The sequence below is a fragment of the Marmota monax genome, unplaced genomic scaffold (assembly GCF_021218885.2).
Source record: "Marmota monax isolate L192 unplaced genomic scaffold, Marmota_monax_Labrador192_F-V1.1 WCK01_AAM20220418_F8-fsc00052, whole genome shotgun sequence".
Lineage (NCBI taxonomy): Eukaryota > Metazoa > Chordata > Mammalia > Rodentia > Sciuridae > Marmota > Marmota monax.
Window position 1 is genome coordinate 5,440,218 of NW_026693473.1, and position 19,456 is coordinate 5,459,673.

At 40.1% G+C, this 19,456-nt stretch overlaps 1 protein-coding gene across 21 annotated transcripts in view; it reads left to right on the forward strand.

The window, feature by feature from the left end:
• Positions 1–19,456, forward strand: part of Kalrn (kalirin RhoGEF kinase) — a 636,773-nt gene that overhangs the window by 348,522 nt on the left and 268,795 nt on the right. For all 21 annotated transcript variants that reach the window (XM_058583507.1, XM_058583505.1, XM_058583504.1 and 18 more), the window contains exons 14-16: positions 2,885–3,080; positions 10,949–11,115; positions 18,381–18,500. In XM_058583507.1, the coding sequence (XP_058439490.1) occupies positions 2,885–3,080; positions 10,949–11,115; positions 18,381–18,500 (483 nt within the window). The remainder of the gene's footprint in view (positions 1–2,884; positions 3,081–10,948; positions 11,116–18,380; positions 18,501–19,456) is intronic.

Below are 19,456 nucleotides of genomic sequence, written 5' to 3' on the forward strand. Positions count from 1 at the left end.
CTAGTAGTTGATGCTCAGCTCTGCCACCAGCAGCTCTGAGACCATGAGGAAAGCTACCTGGCTGCTGTGTACTTCCATCTCCTTATAGAGCTGCTCTGGGGATTAAAATAAAGTCAGTTGAATGGCTTAACCCACTATTCATCCCATAATAAATGCACAATTTAGAGAAAAATGACTTCTTCAATAATTTTGTCATCTTCATCATGATCATCATCAGCATTTAAAAATTATTAAAAAAAATAACTACATGATGAGTTTTCCAACTTTGCAGGTGATAGTAAAGAACTAAGTTGATGAGAACAGACCACAGGAAGTGGAAGAAAGGGGGAAGGTGAGTTCTGGTTCAGGCAGGTACAGATGAAAACACTTGAGGAAGAGAGGCTAAAGTTTTCTGTACACATAAATATGGGGGAGGACTCAGATAATAGGAGGAGCCAGTGGAGAGGACTCCCTGTGAACAGAGCCCAAGGTGACTGCTAAACCAACTCCCATGTATCAATTTTTGGCAGCAGATACTAAATTTGGTGTGTCTAATCTTTTTAAAGTGAGACTTGTCATTTCCCACTGCCTGTTACCCTATTTTTTTTAGCTCCTCATGTGATTTCCCTTATTACTGTGTCTCTAGAGTAGACAACTGTTAGATTAAAAATATTGTTCAAACTATATCTTTAAGAGGTCATCAGATCCTAACTTTCCAATTAATTCAGGAGAGTGAATAAGACAGAGGCCACTAGAGCCAAGGGAGGAACTGAGAAGGCCAGAATGGAGCTAATAGAGCAGAAGGAGAAAGCAAAATAGGTTAACTGAAAACTGAGTGCCCTCTGGGAACCTTGTATTCCCTCTTTCATTCATTTGATACAGGTCCTCACTTCTTGCCTGAGCACATGCTCTCCAAGTGGAGATCTCCAAATTCATTCCATTGGGTAGGTTTTGCTTTTAACAATCTTATCTCTGTATGAGCAAACTAACCCATGTCCCACGTTATGAGATAAACCAAAGGAAAAACATCTGAGTCTAAGGATGTGGTGAAACCTTCAGGCCAGAGGATCTGTTTTGAAGGGTGGTCAAGACTTCAAGAGACTGGGAGGAAAGACAGGGTTATTGAACAGGAATGGAGGCTGGTGGATGCTGATCTAATGCTCAGGATCAGCAGTAAACCGGTTTGAATGGATCTTAACAGAGAGCATGAGATAAGGTTGGAAAGTTAGGGTTACTCATTAGCAGTAAGGTAAGCTGCAGTTTTGAAACTGATTTTTTTCTTTAAAAAAAAAAGATGCATTGTCACACTCATATAATCCCAATTATTCATAAGGCTGAGACAATAGGATCTTAAGTTTGAAGTCAGCCTCAGCAACTTAGAAAAATAAAAAAGGCTAGGGTATATATAGTTCACTGGTAGAGCATTTGCCTAGCATGTGTGAGGCCCTGGGTTCAATCCCTAGTACCACAAAAAAAAGCCCCTTGTATCCCAGAAAGAAATTGGAGAAGACACCCCAATAAAAGAACACTCCTTAAGAAAAAAAAAATGTTCAAGAAAGAAAATAGTTTAAACTCCAGAAAACATTGAAAGCATACAATTTAAACTCAATGAAGGCTCTGGCTATTGGCACTTGGAGAAATAGGGAAGTAGAGTCAGACACAGAGAGGGTGAAGAGTATATAGACCCCGGGGAAGCAACCTTAGGAGTCAGCCCTTTCTGTTGAAATTCAGCCCCTTGGAATTCTCACTCTTCAGGCTGCATAACAGAGTTGGCCCTTCAGTTTAATGTAGTCAGTTGATGAGAGTGGAGGAGGTTAAGGAGAAGGGAGGAAAGAATATAGAAACACCAGATATAGAATGCTGGGCAGATTTCACATTCAGTTTAGATCATATTCCTAAGATACCAGACCTCTGAGCGTCACTTTGCTGACTTAAATACTTCGACCTTTCTCTGTTTCCCTCACCAGGACCTTTGACACTTTCCTCTTCATGAATTCCTGACCTTAGGACCCCTCTGGGATCTTCCTACATCAAAAGGACCCTTTATTGAGTCCGTTTCATAGAAATTTGAAAGAAGAGGCAGGCTGTTCCTTTCATGGTTGTTGTCTTAGTTTTATTCTGATTTCCTACAGTTAATGGGCAAGGAATGGACTACGAACTGTGATTTGGACAATTTTATTTATTTATTTTGGTTGTTTTTTTCTGGATATCATTCTTTATGATTGAGGGAGAGAATCCTGCACAATGGAACACAGGAACCAGATCCGGACCTGGAGTTGGACATGTAGAGTTTTTAAAATAATGTTGTAGCCTTGACACATTTGTCAGATTTCTCTAGACCTCAGTTTATATTACTGAAAAATACTCACTACTTAGTTCTGAGGACCTCTTCAATTATGAAATATTTTTATAGCAACAGTTGTTGGTGATGGTGGACAAAACCTCTTTGCAGTCAGGAGAAGAACTAAGCTACTTCATAAGCTTTGCCCCTTGCTAGCAAGGGAAACCTGTGACAATCACTATGTCTGTCTGAGCGAGGGTCAGCTGCTGCTTCTGTAAGATAGACTTGGAAATCTCCATGCTGCCTTGTCTCATTGTTTCATTGTGGCAATCAAATGAGATGAATATGCAAAAGCTTTATAAACCATATATTAGAACATAAGTGTTTTCCTGCTATTCCTTTGCTGTTGCGATAGACATTGAAACACACAGAGAACACTGGAAGGCATGTGCACACGGATGTATGGCAGTCTTGCTTAGATCAAAGAGATCATGATCAAAGAGATGGGAAGCAAAGACTATCTGAGGACTGCGTTAGTTAGTAAGGCTTGGGATTGGTGAGCTTTAGCTTAGTAGCCTCTCAAGGATCTGGCAAGCCTGTACTGATCTTGGTGGTTCCTCACAGGTTACAGCAGAGCTGGATGCCTGGAATGAGGACTTGCTCCGGCAGATGAATGACTTCAACACGGAGGATCTGACCCTAGCAGAGCAGCGGCTACAGCGCCACACAGAAAGAAAGCTAGCCATGAACAATATGACCTTTGAAGTCATTCAGCAGGGCCAAGATCTGCACCAATACATCATGGAAGTCCAGGCTTCAGGTAGGCAGCCCCCCATTCTTCTGGCAGGAGAGATGATAGAAACAAGGATACCACTTGCCTCCAAGGACCACTCCCACACTCTCATTCATTTATTTCTACCAAGAATAGAATTTTTACCCCCATTTTAAAGAAAATGAAAGCAAAGCCATGAGAGCTAAAATAGCTTGTCCAAGATTGCTCAGTTAGGCTCTGGGAAAGATGGGAATAGAGCCCGGGTCTCCTGGTAGTGCAAAGAGAATGGGCCAACTAATGGTGGGAATTAGCTTGGTTTTTTTTTTGTTTGTTTGTTTGTTTTTTAATGGTGGTTAGAAAAGTAAACCAAAAGCAGCCAGACATCCATGGAATTGTTCTTAAGTATATAGCTCCTCATCCCATCCTCGGCATACACTCGCTTCCTTTCCTCCACTCCCAGGCAGTCCTCTGTTCTCTCATGTTTCACAAGCCCTCAATTTTTTATCACTGTTCTGTAAGTGAGTATAAGCAGTACTGATAAAAATTTATTGCAAGATCATATAATTTTATTGCTTCTCAGAAAACATGGCTAAGTTACACAGATTTTACTCCTTTTCTTGCTCAAGATTTATTCAAAATGTATCCACCAAGTGCATGATCCCTTAATGTACTCCTGCCACTCTCCAGGATGGCCTTTTAGAACTGGGGAAAGTCATAGTGATTCCCCAAGAATAGCTGGTCCAGAAGAAAAGATGCTACTTATTCTGTTAGAGTGCTGGAACCCAGGTCTTCTTCACTTTAGTTAACTTTTCATTGCTATATCCAGATACCTGACAAGAACAACTTAGAAAAGGAAAGATTTATTTTGATTCATGGTTTCAGAGGAGTCTGTCCATGGCCAGTTCCATTGCCACGGGCAGGACATCATGGCCGAAGTGCTTGACAGGAAAACTGCTCAGCTCATGGCAGCCAGGAAGCTGGGGGTGCTGGGAGCCAGGGAGAAGATAAACCATTTCACAGAATGCCCCGAGTAACCTACTCCTTCCAACTAGATCCCACCTCCCAGTAGTCCATTTAGCTCCCAGCAAATTAATCCATCAAATGGATTAATCCAGCTGATGATGTCAGAGCCCTTTGACCCAATCATTGCCTAAAAACCCCACCTCATGAGACTTTGGGGGAAATTCCAGATCCAAAACATAACACTCCAGGTAGGTTATATGTACATTAAAATTTGAGAAGCAGTGTTCCGGCACATGAACCATGGCTTTCCACAGCCTTTTTAGGGAAGTGTGGTAGGGGGTGGATGGTGACCCCTTCTTTGTGATTGAGAATCGTACCTGGATTCAGGGTTTAGCCCACAGCAGGCCTTGCAGTGCTACTATACTTAATAATGGGGACCATGAGAGATGAAGACACAGTACTTAGGAGAGAGGCTGGCCAGAGCAACTGTGCAAGGATGCTCACTTTCACCACTCCAAAGTGGATGCTTCTGCCAGGTGCAGTCATGACCTTGGGCAAGCCAACTTCTGTCCCAGCATCCAAGTATCCATGGAAACAGAAAGCATGGATCTGGAAGTCTCTGAGGACTGCTTGTGACTGGGGGTTGGCTGTGCTTGGCGTCCACCTTAGCCATGAGGACTGAGTGGGTGAAAATACCCCCAGGCAGATGGGCTGCCCACCCCCACAGTATCCTGTTCTAGAAACAAGTTTTGTTAAAAAGATATTTGGTCGGCCTCTTCAGCCCTCTCCACTGAGAATGGCTGTTCCTCTACACCTACCTCAGCTAGCTGTTCAGTCTGGCAGAACCCATGAGGCTTCAAATGGAATGAATCCAAGCATTTCAGGGAAGCTTATTCCCTGTCCGTGACCTGGTCTTGCAGAAAAGTCATGTATCTCATCTCAGAGCTTGCAGCAAGGGAAGACAGAGTCATGCCAGAGCTGGGGGTGGAGGTGGGTGAGGGGTGCACCCAGGGTGGGCCTTGCTCCTCTCTCATGGCTGAGGAATGCAAGACTTCAGAGACATAGGATTGTGGTTTGTCTAGTGCATTTATTTGGACTAAAGGTAAAATAACTGTCATTCTAAAAACATTACATCTAGCAAAATTAAGATTTACTGGTTTTTAGCCCCCTGCCCTAAATTAATGGTATATGCTTTGAATGTTTTCAGTAGCAAAAGCCTTGGCATAAGTCAACATTAGTCTGAGGAATAATTTCTTCATTTGTCATGTTCTTTCCTCACTATAGCATTATCTATTTGCATCTCAAGTTGGGAGGCGGTAAGTTTGACTAGGAAGAAAACATGCTGTCTGAATTCAAGGTCCCATTCCATCACTAACAAGCAGTCTGATTTTGGAAGACCCTTCTCTTTCTCTTTAGACCTTAGTTTCTTCTTGTGTCTAGTGTTGCATGGGCCTTGATTCCTAAAGTCTCTTCCAGTTCTCACTTCCCATGATTCAATCCAACTACTTTCACTGGTTACTCTGTAGATCTTCTCTCCAATGAAATCTGGCTATATAACCATCACACTTGACCTCAGAAACAACAAATGCTGCTGGGCATGACTCCAGAGACTATGAAGCAGGAAGATCTCAAGTTCAAGGCTAGCCTCAGTAACTTAGTGAGACCCTGTCTCAAAATTTAAAACAATAAATAAAACAGATTGGGGGTAAAACTCAGTGGTAAAGTACCCTATGGTTCAATCTCCAGTACTGAAAAAAAAAGGAAGAAAAAAAGAAAGATCAAGAGCTGTGTATCTTACGGATATATTTTTGTTGTTTAATCAAATCAAAAAAGTTCTCTTTTTATGCACCACTTTTAAGTGAAAAATCTTTGGAGTCTCTTGCAATAATGCCTAGAATTTACTGTGCCTAAGTAGTCAGGCACAGAATTTGAAAATAGGGTAAACATATCCCAAAAAATAATTACATTTGGGAGGATTTTGAGGGCACAGACACAAGAGGAAATCCTGGGTTGATATCCACTCCTCTTGCTACCTGGGTGTCCTTGATCATGTTACCCAATCCCCATAATGCCTTCCCTTCTTCTAAGGAAGTAGTGGTCAAGGGTATCTACCATACAGGGAGATTGCAGGAAGCACAGTGGGATCATCCACTAGCATGGAAAGGGTTCAGAAAAGCTTGACAACTCTCCTGTTTTATTCTTGTATTCTAGCACACACTTCATTCTCTTGGGGGGGTTTGTGTTCTAGCAGATTCTCCAAAAGCCTCTAACAGAAGGGTTGTCTTACACACAGCAAGTTCTCAATAATGACGTTTGCTGAATTAATCAAGAATGAACACAGTGTGGGCAGAACAGATGTAGGTTAAAATAATGGACCACAAATAATTTTATTTGTGTTGTAAAAGGAAAGAAAAGGAAGGGCGTGTTGTTTTTAAAAATGGAAGGTACTCTGGGGTTAACAGGAATGTGGACCTGCTAGAGCTAAGAGGAAGAGCAGAGAGCCTTGATGTAAAACAATCCTGGCTGCACATTTAGAGTCACCTGGGAACTTCTTAAAAATACCAATGACTGGGCCTCATCCCTCAGGGAGTCTTACTTAATTGGCCTGGAGTGGGCCCAGGTTTTTATTTTTTAAAAAACTTCCCAGGCGATTCTGGCCCAGGCCAGAATTGAGAAAACTGATCTAAAAACCTGATTAAAGGACTTTTTAAGTTCTGACCTGAGTGTTTTATAGAGGGAGTGATACAGTAAGAGAAGTGAAAGGAGAGGAGAAAAAGAAAAAACAAAAGATATTCTCTGCCTGAGGCCGATACAAATATTTAAGAACATGAACAGTTGAAACATGTTATAGGTATGAGCAGCGCAGCCAGGAATCCCCGAATCTGACCCTCCACCACAGCTACCTCTCTCCTTGAGGAAACTGAAGTGGTCCCTCAACCTTGCAGACAAGGAAAATAGAGCCATGTTTATTGTTATTTGCTTTGTGCCCTAAATAAACATTAGTGCAGAGGGTTCCATAGCTGAGTGTAACCCAGGAGCATCTCTGGTCTCTGCATGGTGGCCACTGTGCCATCTTCACAATTGTAGCTGCATGTTGGAATCAGCCTGGGGGTCTTAACAATCACTGACAACTGAGTCTCACAGAGATTTTGCTGCTATGGGTCTGGGATGTGGCCAGGACTTGGTGATTTTTATAAGTTCTTCAAATGAATCTAATGTGAGCAGGGATTGAGAGCCCTAGTAATAGCTCTCAAACCATACTTTATAATGATGTGTATTAAGCAAATGCATAAATACCTGTCAGCAGATTTTATGCTTACATTTTACATAAGACATTCAACAGTGCCATAAGTAATCAACAAAAGGTATTTACATTAAAGGGAAAAGTGGAAAATGGATATTTTGAGCCAACTAGATAACTCTATATAATATCTCTCTCAGTCCTCACGACATTCCTAGTAAGTTGTTGTAATTCCCTTTAGATGGATAAGAAAACTGAGGCTCAGAAAAGGTAAGGAGCCCAGAATCTCACCATTAATTGGTTGCAAAATGTAGATTCAAACCTAAGCATGACCTTTCCTAAAGCTCTTAGGTACTGTCCAACACAATATATGACCTCAGCTCTTCCTAAAGAGGCCTGTTTGTTCACTGACCAAGGATGTATTGGGTGACACGAGTCCAGCACCATGCTGGAGCCAGAAGAAATAGAGATGAATGTAGCCAACACTGGCCTGGTCAGGGAGCCCTGTTCCTGTACAATATAAATAAGTTGATAAGGAACCAACTCTGGTGGAAGTATTTTGATGAAGGGATGGGCACAGAACACTATGGGAGCACATCAGAAATCATCACAATACAACTCTTTTTAAAAAGACTGACAACTATTTTATTATAATTCATGACTTGATATAAAGAACACACATCTCTTCCTGAATTTCTGAGAGCCCCTTAAGGAAGATGGGTAGGTCTATGATTAGACTGAGAGCAGTGAAGTCAACATAAGCAAACTCTACTTTCTGTCAACTGGTGGATATTTACCAGTTGGTGTTTTAAATGGAACTCACACCAATGTATTGGAGAGCAGTGGAAGAGAAGGTTTTCTTTCTGTTCTAGGAGTGGGTTGAACAAGCCCTCGTGTTCCTCCTATTCACTCCACTCACAATGGTGTGTTCACAATGATGAATTCAGAGATGTAGTGGGCATCCTTTCATCTTTTGTATTTCTTGCATTCATCTCATGTAAAATAATACAGAGTGAAACAAATGAAATTGCAGGACCTGACTCTTGGGGTAGGCTTACCTGTTCTGGATGACGTCCCAAGCAGGTGCTGGCCTCCTTGGTGAGTTGTTAGGCTTCAAGTATCTATTCACATCAGTGTGGCAAGGGTCAACTGTGAGCTTCACACAGAAAGACACCTTGACTTAGCCCAGCATGCTAAACACTAGAGACACTGCAAAATGAAGATAAGCTAGAATAAATCCTCACTGTGACTGGACATGAAGAAAAGATGGATCTAAAATTACATTTCCAGAAAGTAAACATAGGGGCCAAGGGTCATTCTCCATGCTGAGCACTGCAAAGGTAGAAATCTCTCTGTTTCTTATATTTTTATTGAGAAGGAGATGATCTACCTCATCCTCCTGGTAATTGAAAATAGCAACCAGAGGGGGTTGGCTGCCAAAAGAACAAGCCTGTTCTTTTCTCTGTCTCCCACGGATATTTCGGGAGCCAGGACTTGGAATTATGAAACTGACAAAAAAAATAAATATGAAAAGATACTGAAATTATTACCATGTAACACCAGAAAATATTTTTTCCCACTCTCCCATATTGTCCTTATATAAAACACTATTTTTGCCTCTAGAAATGAATTTCCCTAAGTGTGCACAGACTTTCCTGGTACTTCCCCGACTGCAGGCTGCAGGTGTGTTGGTGGCAGCAGTGATGAAGTTCTTATGGTGTGAGTCAGAGTGACAGGGATGTCTCCCAAAGGGGATTTTTTTTTTAGGTCGTTTGTTAAGATTGGTGGGTTCCTTTGAATTTGATCACCACAGATAATTTGAGGACATACCTGCTGGGTTTTTGAGTCTGAATCCCATTGTGGGTCAAGTCCCTATTTTTCTGCATCTCAGATAAAGTGTCAGCATTAGAACCACAACTGCTTTGGGCCATCGTTTATAGGATAAGGAACCAGGGAAAGGATTTGGACAGAAAAGGTTACAGAGCCAAGTAGAGTCAGAGGTCAGAATAGGAAAATGATTGAGTTAGAATTTTCCCAGAGCTGAGGATCTGAACAAGTCTAAATCAAAAATAGGTAGACAATTAAAATAAAGAAAATGTAAATCACAACTTGCACCAAGTCAGAGACAGGAACCCAGAGGGAACGAATGGAAGAGGGCAGAAAGTTGGAAGTTTAAGGTGAATGCCAGGAACTAGGAAAGCTATGGGACTAGGAGCAGTAATCTGTATTTATTATGGGTACATGGATCTACATTGATTGCATGTATATAACATATGCACATAATATGTACATGTCATGTGCTTTACATGTATTATCTCATTTTATCATCCCAACAAATTTAAGAGGTAACTTATAAGGTAGGTAGGTAGATAAGTAGATCGGTTTGCAAAGTTGTAGCTTACATGTGAAGAAAATGAAGTTTCTGAGAGGTTAGATGTCTTGCCCAAGATCCATATTTTAACCCTCAGGACTGGTTCAGAAGATGGTACATTTTCCATGTTGTCTCTGAGAATTAAAAAAGGACTATAGTTCAACTCACTAGCAACAAAAGTACTGGGATAACTAAGGCAGTCCCTTTACTTTGAGAGTTTGTATCCTAAAGCAGAAATCCATTTGAGAAAGGCTTCTTCTGAACCGGTGGAGATAATGTATAAATAGAAGTGTTGGCAGGGTGAGGAGAACACGTGTGTATACATCTACACTCGGGTGTTGGGAGAGGTATAGGGAAAGGGCAGACAGGAAGGTAGAGAAGGAATAGAACCACAGATTTTGGCTAGCAGATATCAATTCATGGTCCCTAATACAGGCTGGTGGTTTATTAACACTGGACGCTTGTCAGTGACTGGGCTTACTAATTGTTTTGAATTAGTAGAATAATGAACAAACTTTCCTTGTGTGAAATGAATAAGCATTCAATATCCCTGTGATGTTGCTAGGGTGTATTTATAGTACGTGTTTGAGAGCCAGCGTGTATTTCTTATATATATATATATATAATTTATTTATTTATTTATTATTATTTTTTTAGTTTTTTAGATGGACACAATATCTTTATTTTATTTTTATGTGGTGCTGAGGATCAAACCCAGTGCCTCACGCGTGCCAGGCGAGCATGCTACCACTTCAGCCACATCCCAGCCCTGCTAGCATCTATTTCTAAGCCTTGCTTTTTTTTTAGAGGCAAAGAAGTTGGCTAATAAAATCATCACTCCCCAGCTACTCTCATCATAGTGTACTTCCCATCTAATGAGAAATTATATCTGACCTTAAAAGAGAATGTGCCCTTGGCAGAATTTCCTGAAACAGGGTCCATTTAGTTTAGTTTTATGTTTTCTGATTTGACCCAGAGGCTTGCTTGTGAATATTCTGGGTGTTGGGAAATCTCCTGTCGGGGGCTACTGGGTGCTGTTGACTAGGGATGGATTTCCAGAGTGCCAACTCTTTAATTCCATTTGGTAGTAAAGAGCTGATCACTTATTAAAAAGTAACTCCAGGCAAAGAATCAGTTAACCCAAAAAAGCTGGCGTGGGCTGAGCATCCTAAATAAGGGCCACTTATGGTGATCTGTCTAGCTGAACAGAGGGATATGTAGAGGTTGGGAGGGTGCTGATAATGGCCACTTCCAAATCCAGTTTTCTTACGAATATTAAGGAAATGTTGTCTTCACAGTACTATGTGGTTTTTAAATATTTACATTTTTTTTTTAAATCAGGAATTGAGTTAATCTGTGAAAAAGACATTGATCTGGCAGCCCAGGTGCAAGAGCTGCTAGAGTTTCTCCATGAGAAGCAGCATGAATTGGAGCTCAACGCGGAACAGACCCACAAGCGGCTAGAGCAGTGTCTCCAACTGCGGCACCTCCAGGCAGAGGTCAAACAGGTGAGCCTGGCCTGGTGCCCGCTCCTGTTGTGGGTGAGGCATGCAGAGCCACAGCCACAGGTGTAACGTCTGAGTATCCAAGCCTTAAAAAATAGATAAGGACTCATTAATTTCTGAAAGTTTGGCTGCTGTACCTAATAGACTCCATGGTAAAATGCCCCAAGATATAGCACATTATAATCTAAGGAGAGCATTCCAGAGATTTCCCATGTTGTCCTCTGTCACTGAATCTATTCTGTTCCTGCCTATGCTTAATCCTGTCAGAGTCCATAGGACTTAGAGTTACGTTGATAAATTTGAGGCACCTATATCCTTGTGACAGTACCTGACACATAGCTGATAGTTGTTAAGTAGTAGACATTTCCATCATTATTTCCAATGTGTATGTGACTCTTAAAGGAACATTTTCTGGACATTTAAAAGTTGATTTTAAAAAAGATCAAAGAATTCTTCTCTGCATGAGGCCTTATACCAGGCATTTTACTGGAGGACACATTCAGACCTCCAGGAATATGTACCTAATGATAAGTGTTACATTTGTGAATATTACTGTTAGTTATGCTTTCAGCTCACAGTTTTCAGAGGTTCAGTCCATGGCCAACTGACTCTTCTGTGGGCCCAAAGTGAGACAGACCATCAAACCAGTTCCAAATGCTTCTGAACCACATGGTCAAGTTAGTCACAGCAACAACCCCACTTCTCAATACCAATTTCGTGGTTAGTTAGCTTTTCATTGCCATAACAAAAATACTTGAGAACAACAACTTAGAGGAGGAAGAATTCACTCTGAACTCAGGGTTTCAGAGCATTTAGTTTATGGCTGGCTGACTCCATTGCTCTGAGCCCCAGGTAAGACAGAACAACATGGTGGAAGGTCTTGGCAGAGGGAAGCTGCTCACCTTATGATTGCCAGAAAACAGAGCAATTGCAAAAGAGGCCTCAGGAAAAATGAATCCTTTGTGGGGCATGCCCCCAGTAGCCCACCTCTTTAAGTCATGACCCCACCCACCTACTATTACCACCCAGTTAATCCATTCAAACTAGGATGGACTGATTAGGTTACCACTCTATAATCTAGTTATTTTACCTCTGAATATTCATGTATTAACCTAGGAGCTTTGGGGAAACACTTTATTTACTATAATGATTACTATTTATATCATGAGCAGACTGTAATAAATAACAATGTAATAATCATGGCATAAGCATTAGCAAGGGATATCTTGAATACAGGTGACTGAGAAATAGTAATTCTTGTGAACATAACGAATTGGCATATTTTAAAACAAAGATTGAAGTAAAAATACAATAATAGTTCCAATACTATGTACCTTTTCCATCTCCATCAATCCTCACAACACTCTTTGATGCAGATACTAGTCCTGTTTTAAGGATGAGGCTACTGAAGCTTAGAGAGGTCACCAGACTATGATAACAATGAGGAAAGAACACACCACTGCCCTCCACAGGTGCCGGAGGGCCTCCTGCAGGGCAGGACCTCATCACCTCAGTGGTTGCTGCTTTCTGCTCCCTATTCCTCTAAGCAACCCTGTCCCCCCTGCTTCCTCTAGGCCCAAGTTATCCTAAGCAGAGAAATATTTTCCACCTTTAAACATTCTTATGTACAGTGTCTACAAGAGATTTTAGATTTAAATGTATTAATGGAGTTCAAGAGACAAAAATGTCATATTTTATTTAACTATTTCTCACTCATCTGTATTCAAGATATCCCTTGCTAATGCTTATGCCATGATTATTACATTGTTATTTATTATACTGGGAAGAATCATCTTCATTCCTCTTTTCTTTCAATCAGTGCTCAGCCAGAGCCCAGCCACATGCCATGCTAAAGGTCTATATTCAGCACAGATGAAATCAAATCACTGAGCCCCAAGCAAGACCGGATCACAGAGCTGCCATCCAGGTGTTTTCTGCCTAATTACAGTGGGATACATATGAGCCTCTAAATAGAAATGTTATTCATAAGGACATGTTAGAATTCCTAGCAGGCTCGGAGCAGTAATGAGTACACAAATTTTTGAAACTTTTAGCATAAGTGATAGTACTTTCTTTTCATATGAGAGGTACTTTTCCCTTTATGATCTCATTTTAAAAAGAACAGTCCCGTGAGGAAAATTGTGTTATGTTTTCTTTATAAATGAGGAAACTGAGGCACACAGAATTAGTGCTCTCCAGGGCTTACAGTAGTTTGCTGAAACCTGAGCCCAAGCTGCCTAAATGCAAGTCTCGCCTCTAGGGGGCCTCATACTCACACAGGAGCATTAGAGAGAAGCCCCCCAGCAGAACCCAGTCTAAGGTTTTCCTGGCCTGGCTGATACCATGTCTAAAAAGACAGGCAGACATGGTCTTGGCTGCATGGAGAGTGTGGCACCTAAAGCCAGCAGGGCTCCAACAGGTCATCAAACTCCTCCCCTGCTCTCATGCCTGGGAATTTCTATCAGTAGCAGAAGACAGGTTGAGTAATCATCTGATAGGGGAGGAAAAAAAGTAGATAACAGGGTAGTCATTCCTATTTGACTTTAAAATGGAAGACATAGTTTTGCTTTTGTTCCTGGATTTTTAATTTTATTTATTTTTTGCTCCAGCATCAATAGTAGAATCAGTTCTATAATTATGTTTTTCTTAAGCTGATATTAAAATTGAAATGAATTTTCATTCTTTAAGTATACATCCTGTATAAAGTGGGTTCTGGGATGATAGGTAGTTTGTCAAATGGGAAACTAGATTGTTTATATCTGAGTAATCCTGGGTTGACTAATATATGCATTTATTCCCATTCATAATTTCATGCATTGGAGGACAAAAAGTTCTTCTGTAGGGGTGGGAAGATGTTCTCTTCCCACCGTGGCAAGAATGACACACATGGGATTATAGTTCAAAACTGTACAAGCTTGCTCAAGTCCAGCTCTGAAGAAACCTACAAAGGCCTTTGCAAAAGACCGTAGCCCTTTTATCACCAAGGGACTGCTACTTGGTTAAGCCACCATGCCTCATTAGACAGACCTGTTTTCCTTGTCAGTGTAGGTTCTTTCTTTAGGGATTTGTCTGATCCAGTTTCAGAGAAGGCATTTGTGTTTGATGGAAATTGGTGGAGCAAGAAATATTGATTTGGAAACTGTTGACACTTGGAAAAAGCGAGTTAATTTAGATGTCAGTATTGATCAGTGAGGCTAAATTTAGACACTGGCTTGAGAGTTTCTCTTTTGAATATACTCTTAAAGAGGAAAAAAAGAAAAGAAAAGAAAAAAGATACCTTAATTGAAATGCCATTAATTTAGACAGAAAGGGAGATAAAATAATGTATTATGATAAAATAATGTATTATGATACATTCTATTGTTGGAGCTTTTAGATGAAAGGTTTAGATTTGACTGTGTAGCCATCATAATCAGAAATGTAGTTACACCAAAATTATATTAAACGAAGCTTTTACAAGTGAGAAAAGTGCAGAGACTGACTGAAGGTTATCCAAAACAAATGAAATTGAGGAATGCAACTGACTTTCTTTCTAAGAGCTTCCTCTGGGGAAATGTTGAAGGAAAACCACTCCCCCAATTACAGCATTTGGCCTAGGTCCCCAGGCCACCCATGTGCCCCTCAGATTACCCTCCAAACCCCATAGAATTCTCAGACTGCTTCCAGGAAAATTACCACTCCAGTAAAGATGACGTCACATCCATTATATAATTCAGGAAGATTGAAAAAAATGACCTAATGGGTATAAAACTAAATGAATTTCCAGATGTTATTCTTGCAAAGCAGTGCATTTAGCAGAAAATAAGCTAAAATCAATTTATAAGATATCAGATTGCTTCCTCAGGTTAAATATTTGCCAAAATTTCCATATGATCAAGTATATATTCAAAACAAAGGAAAATAATATTAGCCTGACCTTATACTCCTGTGGAGAATACTGTGTTCAGTTCTGGTGACTGTATGTAAAAGGTAGAAAGGTATTCAAGTAGATCCAAAAGATGGGCAACCAAAGGGACACGTACCATCCTTTTGTTTCAAAATGAAAGATAAGTAAGAAGACACATGGCAAATGTATAGTCATAAATCCAGGAAGAATGAATGTGTACAATCTCAGAGATAGGAGTTTTTAGAAGTAAGGAATTCTAGAATTATGACAGGCTTCCTACTACCAAAAATTCCTAAGTATTTTTCCTATTTCAGAAGTAATTGTGCCTTGTGATGGGTCATCTATAGTAGCAATCCTAAGAGTTGGTCGCCTTAAGTGCAACTTCATAACTTTATTGTAGGTATGACCTCAAGAACACAGTCATCAGCATGCAGCTTCCTCAGCATGCATTATTACAAGGCCTTGTCTTCCCATCTTAAATTACATCATCAGGTGTGGACATCCACGTCCAGTTACTCTAGTCCACTCTCCTTCTGATTTTATGGTTTGAAAATACTTGTATATTAGTGATTTAATTTCATCTTTACCTTTTGCTTAAGGCAAGGAAAGTGTTCACATTTTACAGATGAGAAAACTGTGCCTTGTATTAAATGATATTTCTAAGTTCACACTGCTCAAGATTAGTAGAAGCAATATTTTCTCATTTTGTTTCATGTCTCTTTTATTTAGCACATATTTGGATGCCCACAGGATAATAACTAACAAATTTTATGAATCAGGAGGATAAAAGATCCCAATAATAGAAAATTACACCTACAAGAGTTGTCCATAATTAGAGTACAAAGGGTAATGATGACAACAACCTAAGAAACATCAGAATATGTCAATAAGCTCATTCAAACTATTGAATAAAGCTTACTATATCTAAAATTTTTCTCTTTTCATTGGGAAAAGTATAAATGAAGAATCACAGCACTACCAGACATCACTAACACTAACACCATCATCATTATCAAACTTTACATTTCCAGTATGTTACATCAACCCTGTAATACAAAAAGGAAAGGCGCAACTATCCTTATTTTACAGATAAGAAAACTGAGGTTCAGAGAGGTTAAGTGATTTTTCCAGGTAAGTAACAAAGTCAGGTATTCTGACTTCAAATTTATGCTTTTTCTAAACTATGCCAGTTCTACTTCTGGGGCTGACTCATTCATGGGGATCAATCTCACCATGGAATAAGCCATGAGTATAAACTACCATGTATTCTTATTTTCTTAAAATCAAATGTTTAGGGGCTGGGGTTGTGGCTCAGTGGTAGAGCACTTGCCTTGCATGTGTAAGGCACTGAGCACCACATAAAAATAAATAAATGAAGGTATTATCGTGTTCATCTACAATTAAAATATTTTTAAATCAAATGTTTAGAACTTCAAAATTATTTTATAAAGAGTATTTTATAAACAGTATTTGGGAAATAAAATGAACAATAGGATATGATATGATTTAATAAAAGAACTAGGGACTAAACACATGATATTTCTAGGTGGAAAAGCTGGTAAATGGGTATTCCCACCACCATAGCTATCACTGATGTTTCCAGTTGGCTGAAACTAGAGAGGAGAAGAATTTTCCAGCAATACTCAGGAGGCCCAGAAGGAGCACTGATTTGTGTTGCACATAGAGAAAATGTTTTTCTGATACTCTTAAATAATCTCTAAACTAAGCAGAATACAGTGAAACATGGTACATAGAGACACAGTTCAAAATACATATTATGAACTCCATCTTCCAAAGAGAAGAGCATTTGGACATGCAATCTATGAATGCAAACTTTCAGGCAGCTTTTCAAAATCATTAGCACCTCTAGCTAGCCAGCCACAGTCCACCGTGACAACATGAATTTCACACCTACACTCTGAGCAGTTATTTCCTGCAACCAATTGCTTTACAGATTGGCATCTCATCCACAATCTGCCAGACTGGCCATGAATTAACATCTCAATCCAAATAGCCCAGCTCCAGCAGGATTTGTGCCCCAATGTTATCCATGTACAATAAGGCATCCGTCATTGTCTGCTCAGGGATGAAATTTGAGAAAGCCCTTTGGGAATTATGGAGCAGAAGACCAGCCTTGGTATTTTCCAGTTGTTTAACATGAGGAAGTTGAGGGGAGAAAAAAATTTGAAAGCAAATCTGAAACAGATCATGGTGTCTCTTCCTTTGGCATGAGGTAACAGATGGATGGTATTTACTAACTTTGAAATTTCCAGAGAAGTTTCATTTCCTCACCAAGCAAAAACCTCAGAGTCCCTAGAAAAGAAGATATTTAGCTACATTCAGATGACAGCACAACAGGTGTGTTTGCAGCGCCTAACTCTCCCAGGTGGACTATTTTACACAGACTCTGTTAAACTAGAGAGTTGCCCATTTCACAGACTAGGACTATCTGCTAGCTGTATCTTCTTCTATCCTAATATTGCTTAGCTGAGTTTTCTTTGCCACACTACTCATTAAGTTCACCCAGAAATTGTATTCAGCCCAGCCATAGCCTCTAAATAATTTAAGTCCATTATAATTTACTCTCCCTTTTTCTGATGATCAGTGTATGACTTATTCATGCTATTTTACTTGTTTTCTCCTTCCTGCTTCCTTTGGGCTATTTACCTAGCAAACCCCAACTCCATTTATTCCTGGCTGTAGGTATAGGGAGGTTGGACTCACCGCTCAGGTGTGACTTGGGTCTTCTCCATTACTTTTAAATCATTACTACACCACACCCATGATAGGTAGGGTACTGTACTAGGCACCATGTGATATTAAAATATGACTAATAGAATGCCCCAGACTTCAGGGAGTTTACCTTCTAAGGGGGAAATGAAATTTAGGTTAAAATAACTGAAGAAGTCAGCTGTGGTGATTAACATATAGGTGGTACATACAAAGTAGTATGGTTGTGCTGAAAAAGGAAGAGATTGCTCCTAATAGGAATGATGAGGTGTGGAAGATTTCAGGAAGTTGTTGTTGTTTGAACTGGGTCTTAAAAAAAGAATAGGATACCAACAGTTGGAATTTACTTATTTATACCATTCAATATTCCTGAAGGAACTTTAGACACACATACAACCAGATTGATGCTTAAATGAGTGAGGAAATTAGGTTAGTAGTGGGTGGTAAAGGGAGGAAATAATATATAGACCTGGAAATGAAATTGGCACATAAAATAAACTCCTCATGTCACAAGGTGGTAGTGAGATTGGGGAGCTGACCATCTAAGACCCTTCCTGAACTCTGTCCTTTGAATGAAGTGCCTTTAGATAAGGCAACACTCTGGGGAAGCTGCGGAAAGCCATTCACCTCTGTCCTTATCCTGATTCCCTAGGTCCTGGGATGGATCCGCAATGGAGAGTCCATGCTCAACGCCAGCCTGGTCAATGCCAGCTCTTTGTCTGAAGCAGAACAGCTACAGCGGGAGCATGAGCAGTTCCAACTGGCCATCGAGGTAACAACCAAATCTGACTGCACTGCTTTCTGTCCCCCTCTCTGCTCTGTGCCTGGGGCAGCATGATTCCCTGAGGTCGGGTGTTCCTTCAGGTGTGGGAGTCTTTACTCTTTCAGGTCCAGGAAGCCTCCCTCCTACCCAGGTACTGATGGGAAAGTGAGTGCAGGGCTTCATGCCCCCAAGGAGGCCAGCATCAGAAGTCAAGTATGCACACTATGAATGAGAATCTTACTCATCAGGGCCTTCAGCCTTTCAGGGCCCTGGTACTTTGAGATATTTACACATATAGATTATGTGCCAGTTGAGAAACGTAAAGCTAAAAGTTAGAATTTACTTCCAATTGAAAATCCCTCAGACCTAATAAACAAGTGCATGAGTTTCTACTAAATTGGGATCATATTTTTTTTATCGTATTTCTAACCATTTAGTTTATAGAGTCCATCTTCTAACAAGGACAACCAGCATTGGAGCAGATCACACCCGTCTGCCTTGCTAAAGTGGTTGTTCAATAATGCTGGTAGAAGTTATATTTAGGGAGTAAACTGCAACTAGAAGATGTTACCAACTGGGACAATTTTAAAATGAAAGCCTATTTTAAAATAAACTCCACTTATAATAATCTAATATAAATGTTGCCATGCTTTAAATAATACCTTTAATTGTCCTTTCTATTAGGACATCCTCCTTCCCAAAGAGACTTAAGCTGATTGCTTCACAGTGGTTTGAGGAAAGAATAGGAAATGGGACATGAGAATTGTATTAAAAATAAAATAAGTTCAGTACCAATGGGAATAGAGACAAAGAGTGAAAACTTCAAAGACACTCATTATTCTGTGGTTCATCATAGAAATTAGCCCACTTCTGAGTAAGAGCTACAAAGCTGTTATTTTTAAAAAATTATTGTTAGTGGGTATTTTGCACAACAGTAATGGAAAAATAGTAAAAATTTAACTGTC